Source organism: Mugil cephalus, chromosome 3 (assembly GCF_022458985.1).
Source record: "Mugil cephalus isolate CIBA_MC_2020 chromosome 3, CIBA_Mcephalus_1.1, whole genome shotgun sequence".
NCBI classification, from domain to species: Eukaryota; Metazoa; Chordata; class Actinopteri; order Mugiliformes; family Mugilidae; genus Mugil; species Mugil cephalus.
Genome location: NC_061772.1, coordinates 11247755 through 11260909, shown reverse-complemented (window position 1 = coordinate 11260909; position 13155 = coordinate 11247755). Strand labels below are relative to the sequence as shown.

At 44.5% G+C, this 13155-nt stretch overlaps 2 protein-coding genes across 3 annotated transcripts in view; one reads left to right on the top strand and one right to left on the bottom strand.

The window, feature by feature from the left end:
- The window catches only part of LOC125005737 (frizzled-3-like), a 26811-nt gene extending 22093 nt beyond the window's left edge, over nucleotides 1–4718 (top strand). The window contains exons 8-11 of one of the 2 annotated variants that reach the window (XM_047581289.1): nucleotides 1285–1433; nucleotides 1759–1870; nucleotides 2067–2230; nucleotides 2310–4718. In XM_047581289.1, coding sequence (XP_047437245.1) covers nucleotides 1285–1433; nucleotides 1759–1870; nucleotides 2067–2230; nucleotides 2310–2535 — 651 coding nt within the window. In that variant the 3' untranslated portion in view covers nucleotides 2536–4718. Of the gene's footprint in view, nucleotides 1–1284; nucleotides 1434–1755; nucleotides 1871–2066; nucleotides 2231–2309 lie in introns of both variants that reach the window. The other variant, XM_047581288.1, reaches the window with a different exon arrangement.
- On the bottom strand, nucleotides 3898–13155 carry kif28 (kinesin family member 28). Its single transcript, XM_047581290.1, has 27 exons — nucleotides 12991–13155; nucleotides 12109–12300; nucleotides 11937–11987; nucleotides 11690–11842; nucleotides 11572–11607; nucleotides 11339–11458; nucleotides 11090–11197; nucleotides 10214–10555; nucleotides 10006–10073; nucleotides 9796–9938; nucleotides 9594–9715; nucleotides 9142–9232; nucleotides 8944–9004; nucleotides 8644–8767; nucleotides 8428–8563; nucleotides 8240–8358; nucleotides 8031–8138; nucleotides 7848–7940; nucleotides 7260–7400; nucleotides 7016–7086; nucleotides 6800–6934; nucleotides 6546–6712; nucleotides 6304–6398; nucleotides 5969–6101; nucleotides 5724–5857; nucleotides 5113–5297; nucleotides 3898–4966 (listed from the first exon to the last, which is right to left on the bottom strand). Exons 1-26 carry the CDS (start codon nucleotides 13063–13065, stop codon nucleotides 5139–5141), a joined length of 3177 nt encoding a protein of 1058 aa, XP_047437246.1. The 5' UTR covers nucleotides 13066–13155; the 3' UTR covers nucleotides 3898–4966; nucleotides 5113–5138.

Sequence of the window (13155 nt, the reverse complement as noted above, 5' to 3'; positions counted from 1 at the left end):
TTATGTTACTTGTTAGTGTATGTTCACGTCTGTAGCCGTGTGTGTGAGAGGAGAGGAGAGACACGCTTTATGTCCAATTGTAACTCTGGAATTTCAGTATTGCTATGTGTCATTTGATCTTTGCCCTCTGGGAGAGTCTGGGCGCAGATGTTTGGGTGTGTGGAACGGGGTACTATTTCATGTTTTTGGATAATTGCAGATTCTTTGGGCATTGTTCAGGTTCAAGTGACTTTCTTTGTCTGTGTGTGTGTGTGTGTTCCTGGGTGAGACATTTAATCTCAGCCTAGCCAAGGCCGAGTGTGAGGATTCATCATAGTGCTAAAATATTTTGTCAGTAGCAATCCTCACCAAGATTTGATCTGATTTGATTGTGATGGGGAAACAGTTTAAGATCGTAACAGGTGCAGTGTGCAGGATTTAGAGGCTTCTAGGATTGAGACTGTAGAACCAGTTGAATGCCCCTCACCTCACCCTCCACTTCCTAGTGTGTAGAAGAAACTACAGCCACTAAAAATGTGAAAAGCCAGTGAAAAGCACTGTCTCTCTAGAGCCTAGAGCGAATGAAACCAACTGTGAAAATGATATTTCTTTCCTGGGAATTGATTCACATAAATCCTTCACACTGGACCCTTTAAACGGCCACCCTAACTAAGAGTAATGACATTTGTTATTTACACAGCAGTCACTGTGTGCTCAAGGGCTCTCCAGAGGAAAGTTTTGTCTTTCAGAAAGATGAAACCACTTCTAGGGCTTGAACTACATATAGATGTTCTCTACATTGGTTGAGCCTGCTGTCTATTTATGCCTCTTAACTCGGTGCAGTTTTCTTGGGGTTTTAAAACATCAAGGGTTTGTGGGTTTTAATTCAATAAAATGAAAAGAGTGCATCTTTCAACCCACTACAGTTACTGCTTACCGAGACAGGGAACTGGTGTAAACTGCTGCCCTCTGCTGGGGGATACAGGCGGTCACTGTGGTTCAGCTGCTGAAGCAGCTGGGTTTTTACAGGATTACCTCACCTCTTCCATCATTTAAAGTGACTGACTCGGATAAAACACTTGTTGATGCTTAAAGCTTTTGGTCCTTTTAATGTGAACTTAGTTTCAGTGACATTCCAGGGGTTAAGGATGTCTGTACCCTGTTACTACTGAGGAGTTATTCCACTTATACAATAATAAAAGCAATTTTCCTCCTGTTCCTCCTTTTATGTTTCAATTTTGTTAAAACTTGTTGAATTCTGTGTTGGTTAAATGACTGCAGAGTTAATATTTCTGTGCTCCACAGGTCAAGCAGACGAGCAGGCCGGCCTTGTTTCTGTTCCTGATCAAATACCTGATGATGTTGGTGGTGGGGATTCCTTCTGTTTTCTGGGTGGGCAGTAAGAAGACCTGTTTTGAATGGGCCAACTTTCTGCATGGACGGAGGCGCAAAGAGTAAGAAGCTATACTACTAATTTTTAGTCCTGTTTTCCTCCTGTTTCACTCCCGTTGTCTCATAGTACATATATAACCGATCCAGTTGATAGAAAACTATAGAACCGGTGCCATATTTTTATGAGAATCTTTTGGTTTTCCTCTTTTCCAATATTATATTTAGTAACACATGTTTCTATGGTGACGCAAGGGATTCCTGCGTCCTTGTGTCCTTTCATCCTCAGTAACAGCACAATAACCTTTTTCTCCCCTATGTTTTCCTCTCCCTGTTTTCTCTTCCTCTTCTCATCCTCTTTTTGCCCTCACCCTCTTCTCTCTGTAGCAGTGGGGTGAATGAGTCTCGGCAGGTGCTACAAGAGCAGCCGGACTTTGCCCAGTCTCTGCTGCGGGAACCTAACACCCCCATCATAAGGAAGTCCAGAGGGACGTCCACTCAGGTACGACTACACATAAAATAGTGATACATGTTGAAGCAGGCACTCTTTGTTTCTGATTCTCCAGATCCAAACGTCAAAAATTATATTTTTTTTGGGCATACAATCAGAAACCACGATGTATGTGACTGAAGCAGACACTTATTTCTTTGTGCTGTAAATAAATGTCAGCTGTCACTTATGTCTGATCCTTCTGCAGGGCACCTCCACTCACGCCTCCTCCACCCACTTAGCCGTCCTAGACGACCTTGACGAGCCAGTCAGGACTCACCACGGACACCCCGCCTCTACCAGGAGCAAGGCCAGCAGCGTCCACAGCAAAGCCAGCTACCACGGCAGCCTGCGCCGTGTCCGAGATGACAGGTAGAACGGGAAATCCACAAAGCCGTGTCTAACCTCCCTTTGCTTCTTCTCTAATTGTCGTTGGTCTCCTCCCTCTCAGAAGCGATGCAAAGGTTTACAGAGGTGCGGAGGAGCGCAGTTTCCATGGCAGCATGCCACGTCTCGACCACCCTCTCTCCACTCACAGCAGCCTGCATCAGATCGACGCCCACTCACGGCACAGCAGCCAGCGAGACGCAGCTGACGCTCCCCCCACACTCATCACCCATGGAACCACTTCAAGCGACGGCGGCCGAGCTGCGGAGAATGAAGGCACCAGCGCCTGACAGCAGTGACCGATGTGGCGATGCAGGTGCCGCCTTTTAAAGAAAGATGTATCCTCAGCAGAAAGACAGGATCCTCCTCCGTGCTTTTTTATGATGGGGGCTGTGGTGGTGTTAGCTACATGCCGGCACAGCTCAGTCATAGAACATTTTGTGTTTCAGTGGCGTTTCTCATGGCATTATTCAGGGAAAGTTTTAGAAAACAGAAACTGATGAAATACAGAGAGGAGGGTCAGTGTACCTGTTATATTTAAACTGTTCCCTGCTGGTGGATTAGATGAATGTGCAGGTCGGACACCAGATTTGATCTTGGAAGCGGCGTCGCCGAAACACGGTGGCACTATTCCCGGATCTTGCAGGACCTAAATGAATACTGTTAATGCGTGAACACTGCCGAGCATTGCTTTTGTAACAATCTTAAATGGCTGGTCCTCCTCCTTCTTGGTGATGTCTCTCAGAAAAAAACTTGAGACTGGATTATTCCCAACATGTGTTTATTTGTTCTGGACTGCATCCCTTAATGAATGATGTTTTATCTCTGCGTGGCTTCACAGGCCGACGAGTACGGGCCTAGCTTGAACTTGTGGTTTAGTTAAATATTTTTATACTGTGAAAAATGTCTGGAGGTGCTGAAAGTTTCAATGTGTCTGTGTGTCTGTGTGTGTGAGTGAGTGAGTGAGTGAGTGAGTGAGTGAGTGAGTGAGTGAGTGAGTGAGTGAGTGAGTGAGTGAGTGAGTGAGTGACGGGGCATCAGTAATATGTTTTAACCTTATTTCTTCCCTTTAGCTTGAAGCGGGGAGCTGAAAGATGGACGTGTGTAAACCAGAATGTAAAAGGGTCGTTTCAAAGTGAGAGAGATATAATATGGACGTGGTTGTTGTCTGGAATAAGGACTGTTAAAACACTTACATCCAACTCAGTCCAAAACTGTGTTAGCACTGACTCTTCTCCAGAGCCTTTCGCTTGGCTAAGAAAGACAAGGCAGCTTTAGAGACAAGACAAACGTTTACTAATAACACACAGGACGAGAGGTCCACATCTACAATGCATCTCACGTGGCTTTACAATCTGTGTATAACCTTACAATAGGAAAACTGAGAACCAGTATATCAGTACATTGTAATCTGAATTCAGGTATCCATCACTGCTTTCAAACCTCATGGCTGCACAGGCAGGACTGTCGTTTAAAAATGGAAACAGATAACCGCGCTTCTCTTCTGAAACACTTAAAACAAGGAAGTGCTTTTTATTTTTCTTGTGTAAAATTCACCGCTGTGGTTGATATCAGCTACTGTACATGCTCTGTGTTCACATGTGTTTGTGTCCTTAGCCCGACGAACTCTAATATACCCAAAGAGGTGCTTGTGCTTCATGTTTTCCTCCGATGTTCCACTTGTTAAGTAAATGTTACAGGTACTGTACACGTGCATAGTGTAAATGTTTTGTTCCCCTGCTGACCTACCTCACCTGTACCCTCAGCCTTCTCTCTACCTGCACGAACACACATTAATCGGGTGCTTTTCGGAAAGTAAGTAGTCCTAAACTCATACAATCATTTCAGTGTAAACGGTGGAGCTCAGAATCTCAACTAGTGCATAATCTGACCCAATCACGTATCTTAAACTGTCTGTCCCACAGTCGGTGGTTTTTCAGTCTACCTCTTCAGTTGAAGCCCAGCTCACTCTCTGCCTTTCACTGCTGCCTCCGTCCTCTTGTCCGTCCTTGTTCCTCCTGTCCAGCCGCCTGCGTATCTCTTGTACATAGACGTCCTGTACTGTGTGATGACTGATCTGCCTCACATCTACCTTCTGCCTCTCATCCTGTATGTGCCCACGCTAATCTTCTTTTGGACCTACAGCAATTGTCTGTACTCTTGCAAGTCGTGACTGCTCACAAACATTTACCTCTCAGCTGGACATGACAACGAGAGATGCTGTGGTGCATATTACAGCATTAAATCGGTCTCATTCAAGTCCCTTCACAGAGAGACATGGATTTCTGATGACATCTTATGAGACGAGTTCAGATTGAAATGCAGAAACCTGAAAATATTTCCTGATGGTTCAAAAACATCATAATGTTGTGAATTTGAAGACTTGACTTGTATTTGCCTTTTAATTTATTTGCAGTTTGGAACTGTAATGACTTATTGTACATGCAGTCTATTAAACTTTTTACAGATGTCACTTTTTGTTTTGTTTTTGCAGTTAATGCAACACTTTTTTTCCTAAACTACTATAAAAAAAAACTGTTTCAAAAAAGGAAATCAATCTATGACACAGCACAAACATGACCTGACGTATTTCACACACTGCACAAAATATTACATCTCTCCAGCAGCACTTTGTTTTCAAACACTGCTTTCAATGATGCTCTGAGTGCACTGGTATATTTTGCAGTTTTCCTTGATGGTAACAAATCCAAACATTTGTATCTGCAAAAAAAAATGTTAAATGTATTTCTCGTGCTTCTGTCAGACATATAATTAACATGCAAAGGTCCAATTCATTCACCACATTCAGTTAAACAAATCTGTAGTTTTAGAGCGGAGTTGTTATAAGGAAAATTTTAGAAGTTTACCTTCTTAAATACTCTGCAAAAATCAGTCAAGACCAGGTTCCTGATCGTTCTCGTTTCCGGCGGACGATGGCGGCTACGTCTTGCTTTAGAGCGGAGACGCTCTGCTCCAGCTGCTCGGAGAAGTCTCTCAGCAGACGACTCTGCTCGTCCACAAACAGTCTGAGGCCCAGCAGGTCAGACTCCTCCTGGAAAACACAAAAACACACATGACCTAGAACATTAAGTTTATGATGCAGGTGTGTTTGGAACCACAACTAATTAAGTAACAACTCCAAGAGGCTGTATTTCTGACTGTAAGTTCCATTACTGAAAGGTTTATTTGGTTTGTTTTGAAAAACAGCTGAATATATGTACGATCTATTTCCGATGACAATTACAGAATATAGAAACTAACTTCAAGACCACATGATAATCTTGTAAAGTTAACATTTAACATCTTTCCTGAAGGATCCACTCAAAAAAAAAAAAAAACTTAAAAGCAGTCACAGTAGATAAATAATCACCAGTTACTGTAATCAGTTCACAGACTTTTCCTGACGTGTTGTATTAGCAGGACATTGTTGTCATAATATTCACTGATACTAAGGCTGCAGGCAGACTTGGATACGTACACTGGGCCTGTGTCTGCGCAGGCGCTGCAGCTGACCCCTGACTGACGTCATACTGTGGTAGAAGACCTTCAGAGAACGAGCAAACTCTGCGTCACAGCTGGGACGCACCGAGCGACCACGCACGCCTTCCCCCCCTAAAACAGGAACAAGAGAGAGGAAGAGTGTGCGCAAGTCGAAGCCTCGCAAAAAATAAACGGAAGTATGTGGTGTAGTATGTTGTTGATCTCAAACTGTGTGTTAGTTACCGTTCCTGGCTGAGTTCAGCTGTTCTCTCAGACTGTGATTTTCTTTCCTCAGGGAGGCGTTGACACTCTTTAGTTCCTCCACGTCCTGCTGAAGAGCTCTCACTGAACCGCTGAACTCTCCTGAGACCACAGTCTGTGATAAACAGAATCGTTTATTTTCAGTATGTACACACTTAAAACTAAAATGTCAAATTTACCATCACGTGCAAAAGGACACAAGTTTTGTTAAATGAATGCAAAATAAGTCACATATAGCAGTCTGTCTGTTAGTATTTTTTTTTTTCATTCTGTATTTTAAGCCCATGTTAGGGATCATTCCTCGACATTAAACTCACTGCAGTTTCTGCTGGACCTGACTCATCAATGATGACGATCCCCTCTGCAGTCATCCTCACAGCTTCCAGAGAGGACGTCAAGTGAGCGCAGCCCTCTGAGACACAAGACCAACACTATGAAGATGTTTTTGAAGACAAATGTAAATAATGTGATGTAATGTGTTGCTAGGTAGAGTGAGAACTAATCACTATACAAAAGTAAAATCCCCAATCTAATCACCTATCCATCTCCTCACCCTCACCTTGAAGGCCCCAGAGCTCCAGCACCACAGCGCTGCTCTGCAGGTAGTCCAGCAGACGTTGGGACGTGTGGAGGGAGGCGAAGTGGACCCTGTGATCCAACAGAGGATTGACGTTGTGCCACACAGCAGGAGTGTAGAGAGGCTGGCTGCAGTCAAACAACCTGAAACTAACACAGAGGGAGATGAAGGTACCTCAGAGGAGAACCAGATGTCAAACTCTGATACCCCCCTAGACCAAGCAGCACGTCCCTCACCCAATTTGGACCCCTCGATTGCGGGCCTCTCTGATCCAGCGGAGACCACAGCACTGATCCAAGACCAGCTGGAAGTCCAGTCGTCGACCCAGGATCTCAGACGGGTCAATCAGGATGTCGTCCTCACCCAGAGGGCTGGAAGGCGAGAACGCTTAGTTACTGACGCATGTCTCATTGTGTGTGTTTACGGGGTGGAGGGGGATGACTGGGACGTACAGTCCAGAGGAGGTGCAGGGGATCAGCTGTGCTTGAAGAATGGCTTCCTCAGTGCCCTCTGACCCCAACACCTGCACACAGAGATTATCAACCAATATTCATATTATACCGTTAGCTCAGGATGTGTGTGTGTGCGTGTGTGTTCTTGTGCAGCTATTATTCTGAGGACCAGTTTTTGTCTTAGGATTCTCATGTCAGTGAAATGTCCTCACATAGATAGAAACACGAGTTAGCGTCTGCGTACCTCTAGCTGCTCTTCCAGAGGGATGCGAAAGGCCAACGACTGAAGCCAGAGGTGAGCAGTGCCCAGGAGCAGAGGCTCCACTGGATCCCAGAATGGGTCTTTGTCTCTGGGTAACGCAACTGCTGACAGCCCCTGTACTGTCTGTCAGCAGGGAGCAAAGACAGGTGAAATATCAGAAAATAAAGAGTTGAAAATTATTGATATAGCTACCAACAGGTTTGGAGTTTACTAGGACATGTTATATATAATAAGGGTCACAAAATCCTGTGTTACCTGAGAGTCTTTGTGATTCTGTGACCATAAAGTTGTGAGTTCCCGCTAACTTATTTTGCCGTTTCTCTATATACCCTGAATTTAAAGCATTACTGTGAAAATAAGTACAGCAGCAGGTTCTGCCAGTTTCTCAGAAGTGGAAACAGGCTGATCCCACATGTATTTGTTGCTTTTTTCTCAGAGGCTGTGTCAGTTTCTGAACTAGGTTTTCAGGACAAGGGGAAAAAAACAACAGAAACTCAGCTCATGCATTATTCAGATTTTGTTTAAGAACACTTTCTGAGAGACATTGGTAACATTCTTTCACTAACATACGTTGTCGGCGCTCTGCTCAGCCTGGTGCTGCTGGTAGACGTCCTCCATCAGGAACTTGCGGTTAACAAACTTGGCCTTGGACCACATCCACACCTGGGAAATGGGCGTAAATATAATTTTTTTTTTTTATGATTCTTTAAAGCTATTGCACACGAGAGACAACAGATGTAGAGACAGACTGACCTGCTTGCTTCCTTTAGAGGTGACTCTGACTACGATGTCCTTCTCCAGATCATGGCCTTTTGAATCGGACAGCGCCAGATTCTTGATCTCCAGCTTAAACTCGACACCCTGAAAACACAAAGACCATCCATGGATGGATGGATGGATGGATTGATGGATGGATGGATGGATGGATTCTGAACATTTGCAGCATGAGGCTGTGAATCTACCTTGTTCAGTTCCTGGCTCATCTGGTTGGCCTCCGCCACCATGGGCATCAGTTTGATGTAGTTGTAGAAGACAGCGAGCAGACTGGGGTCTGTTTGATTGGATCCAGCGCTGGACTCACCTGAACACAGACAGGTGAATAATAAGTTTCATTTCAAAGGTCAGACTTACATTTACTGGACCCACTCACCCAGGTGGATGCCCTCAGCAGCAGCCACTTCAGACTGGAAGTAGTCGTAGTCGTAGCGCGTCCAGTCATCCCCGCCCCTCTCGGATGGATAACCAATGAACAGGTATGTACAGTTGGAGCCCAGAATGAGACGATCCTGAAGAGAGAGACAGAGAAATATGTTGAGCGTGTACGAACATCTTGTTATATAACTGGTGTGTGTTTCAAAAAACTCACCAGGTGCTGCAGCTCAGTTGTCTGGGAAACAGCATTTCCATTGACAATGACCTTTGACCCCGGCAGCGGGGTCAGTGTCACGCGGCGCTGCTCATTCCTGAAGACTGCGTGGCGATCCTGAATCCTGACGACCAAACACATGTGAAGACAATAATGTGTGAAAAATCAATACGTCTGCCTTAATATTACTGATGAGCAAATATTCACAAATGTTTTTCTTTACTAGAATATTTTTAAAATGATTGAAGAGCCTGCACTGACTTATATTTGCACTGGGTTTGAGATGTGAGGAGAACTCACCCTAAGCCTTTGATAGAGATGGATCTTGGGGAGGAGTCGATGAGCCCCATGTCCCATTCACCTGGAAGAGGTTGCCATGGACACGCTACTTATTATTTACTTTATATAACGTACTGACCTCTCTGCTGCCTCTCAGGTAAACTGAGCCAGGCAGTAAGTACGTCTCACGGTATGTAGAGACAGAGCAGATGGACTAACCCTCCTGGATGAAAAGCTTGACGACCCCCGACAGCTGAGCGTCCTCGTTGATGTTCAGGATGTAGGGATGCATCTGCATCATCCTCCTCTCCTGACGGTGAGGGAGAGGGACAGACACTTTATGAGGGGTCAGGAAAGAGGAAGAGGAAGCTAGACTTGAATAAGAGTCTGGTAACACGCTATTTGGATATGGATTTGGACCAACTTTCCACCAAAAATATATCTGTAAGTGGGAATTTGGTTTGGGTTCAAGGCTACATGAATAGAGAAAGTCTGAAAGAAGAAATCTCAAAATGTACCACTGCATGAAAAGTACATTTGTGTCACATTCATAGCTTAAAATTTATTTATATTTTAAGCATCCAACAACTGCATTGAAATTCTGCACACTTCTGTGCATTTTCCAGAGCAGTCCTGAAACAACAGAAGCTGTGCTGTCTCTTAGCGTATACCTGTGTGATGTTAGCGTACTGCTGCTCCCAGTCTTTCAGCGCCTCTTGCAGGTGTTGCTCCCACAGAGTCTGAATGGCTCTGATCTGGAGCTCATTGTGGGCCAGCAGCTGCCGAAGCTCCTCTGAAAACACGAGCACGGTTGACAACCTCCCTCTCACCCTCGCCCGTTGAACCCCCCCGTGCTCAGACCCTGGCTCTTACTGGTCTCTTCGTTGGTTCTCCGTCCCTCCTGGCCCAGCCGGCTCAGTCGCTGCAGCAGCCTGGCGTTCTCGGCCTTCAACTCTTTGACGAGGCGCTCGGTGGGGCTCTCGTTCACCACCGCCCGGTTCTGGATACGCTTGGCCCTGAAGAAGAGCGAGAGGTCAACAAAATTGTGGATATGTTTTACACTAAATAAATAATTTACTGTACCTCTCAGCGTAGCGTAGAGTGGAGAGAGACTCCTCATAGCAGATATCAGCAGGACTCAGAGTGGCAATCTATGTGAGAAATGACAAATAATTGTAACCAACTAGCATTACTGGTCAGGATTTACCTAAGTGTAAAAAGTTGTACTACATTAAATAAAGCAACATGAGTATATAGTATGTTAGAACTCATTTCTAGAGGTGGCACTTACCATAACCGTGCGACTGTTTCCTCCCAGAGCCGATTGCAGCAATTTAGTGAGAACTGAATCTCTGTAAGGGATGTGGACAACCTTCTTCCCCACGGCCACATCAGCCAGAGCGCTGGAGGACAGAAGAGGAGAGAACCTGAAAACACTGATAAAGCACAGTGAGAGAAAGCTTAAACAGCAGACCAACCTGATGACATTGCCCAGGGTGGTGAGGCTCAGGTTGATGGCCGTGCCCTCTTTGAGTCTGTCAGCTTCTGACCCTGACGACCGCTGACGCTCACTGCCAGCCAGGTCCACCAGGTTAATGTTGGACTGCTTCGTGATGCTCTCTTTAGAGAAGATCTGACAAGAAGCAGCCATTCTATAATTCATAATCCAAAATCACTCTCATAATGTTTCAGTTTATTGTTTTTGAATTATATTATATTTGACTTAATCGTGGGATTAATGGGCCATAATTTGAAAAGTTTGGAAAGTTTCAAACTAATCTTTGAAATCTTAAATAATGCTGTGCACGTCAGTCTGTCAGTCCCAACGGATTAATAAACACAACATGTGATGGACTGTATTTCAGGAAGTACTAAACAAAAGGTTAGAAAACATCTCCACTTCCATGAGATATGTGTGCAAATATGCGTCTTTTAAAATAAAGTTTTCCCTTTGTGGAACTCAAGTTGCACATGTGTAGCACTGACCAACATGTCAAACATTTTAAAAGAAACGTGAAAAATGGGCTGCATCTTTGAAGGACACCATCACATTTCAAATATTTTTATTTTTTTTTTTTTTTTTTTGCACTTTTGGATTATTAAATGCTCTTAATCCTGTAAAAAAAACTGAGATAAAAATGTGTCCCTATTAATTCGTTAAACAAACCTGTTTGAGCTGGAGGATAATGAGCATGTGCGAGCGACTGCTATTGGCGTTCATGTGGGTGGCAGCGGTGGTTCTGGTCCTGGTCCCCTGTTCCATCAACTGCTCCACCTACAGATTTGTTTGGTTTTAATGACTCCAATTTCAAACTTAGCAGTGGTTTAGGATCTGTGTCTGTACATTAACATTAAATTACTTCTCATCTGCTGGAAAGTCAAAAAAACAAAACCTACACCCTCTAAATCTGTCTACCTGCGGTGCACTTTCACAGGGGACAGTACGGAGACCCTCCACATAGAAACCTCGTTGCTGCTCCTCTCTGACTCTGAGCCCTGCTGGTGTACGAGACGCCCGGGACAGCAGGTCAACCACCTGGACAGAGCCGGACAGAGGGCATTAAGAAACGTGATGTAATTCTGAGAAGAGTCACATAGAAAGGAAACTGATTACACAAATAGATCAAGAGGGCAGAGAATGGCAGCCACCTGCTCGTTGTAGATTTCCAACATACTGAAAAAGACCTGTGGAGACATCGAGAGCAAGGACATTTAGACAAACCGCCATCATCAGCTCCCACACACGTGAACTGGACCACTTGTTTACCTGACACTGTCTGTTTTCCTCGTTTCCTCTGATGGCCTGAAACAGCCGCTCACAGAGTTTAGGAACCAGGCCCTTGTTTGGCCCGTAGCCCACCATGGAGTAACTCTTCCCTGAGCCGGTCTGCCCGTAAGCCAAGAGTGTGGCGTTGTAACCCTGTAGAGGTTATTTCAGGATATTTGTTATTATCAAAGTCTGCATGATGACATCATGTATGAGAGTATTAATTCAAATATAGAGCGATTGCTACCTGCAGTGCATTCTCTAGTATTCCTTCTCCCAGGTCCTGGAACACACAGTCCTGAAGACAGATGTTATACATACTCAATAAACTAGCTACAAAACCTTTTCTTTTTTTATTATTACCTTACACACACAAATGACTTGTCTCTAATCATCTACCAGGTCTCCTTGGAGCTGACCTGGTCAGCGTAGCGTCCTCCCAGCTCTTCGGGCACATAGAGGCCACTGTGGTTTCTTGTGAAGCCGCTGTGGGACCAGTAGGCATAATCGAAACAGAACGACCGGCGGTTCTGGGAGTCGCGCGGGTCCTGGATGGTAATGGAGCTGGACACCAGAGAGACGACACAGCGGCTGCCTGCATCCCTCTCTCTCTGAGCAAGGGAAGGAAACAAGAAAAGAAGAGAACACAAACCTGTGGGAAGGTTTCACAACCATGTTCATATCAAGGAACATTTGAGGAAGGACAGAGAGTTTTTAAAGCACATTGATGATGAGAGTCAGTGTAGTCACTGCAAGGACTAATGACTTTGAGGTCTCCATCCTTTCATCAGGCAAAGAAACTCGTGTTTTTATATTCATCCATTTATTCACAACTCACAGAGCAAGTGTTAGACTCCTTCAGAGCACGCACACACACAATGGATTAATCATTGAAGCGGGAAATAACCAGTATTCAGCAAACATGTGAAATTAAAATACTTACACTATGTTTTTTGTTTTGTTTTTTTGCACAAAAGACAGTTCTATTTTTACCAGGTTTTGCACATTGATGCCTTCTATGCAGTTATAAACGTGCACAAAGTCAACTCATGATGTGAAGAGTAGAGGTAATATTTATATCTATTAATACAAGCTTTAACATGTCAAGCTATTCCCTGCAATTACTCCTTTTAACTCAAGTACATCAGAGTATGTACTCTATTATATACAGTCATTCAGTACAGTATCTATCAACAGCTACTATACATGTCTACATGTACGTGTCTGACATATCTGAAATAAGCTACGAAAAGCTACGTGATACATATTCTACAGAACAGCAGCACACTGACGACACTGACCTTGTTGAACGGACGGACTCTGACGGCCACTTTGACACAGTCCTTGCTGTGCATGTCTGAGGCCTTAGCCCTCATGGTGCAGCAGGCAGGTAGCGGATCAGGAGACGGGCAGACTGAGTGATCGGCTCCCTCACACAGAACACGGCACTCGTGTCGAGTTACTCG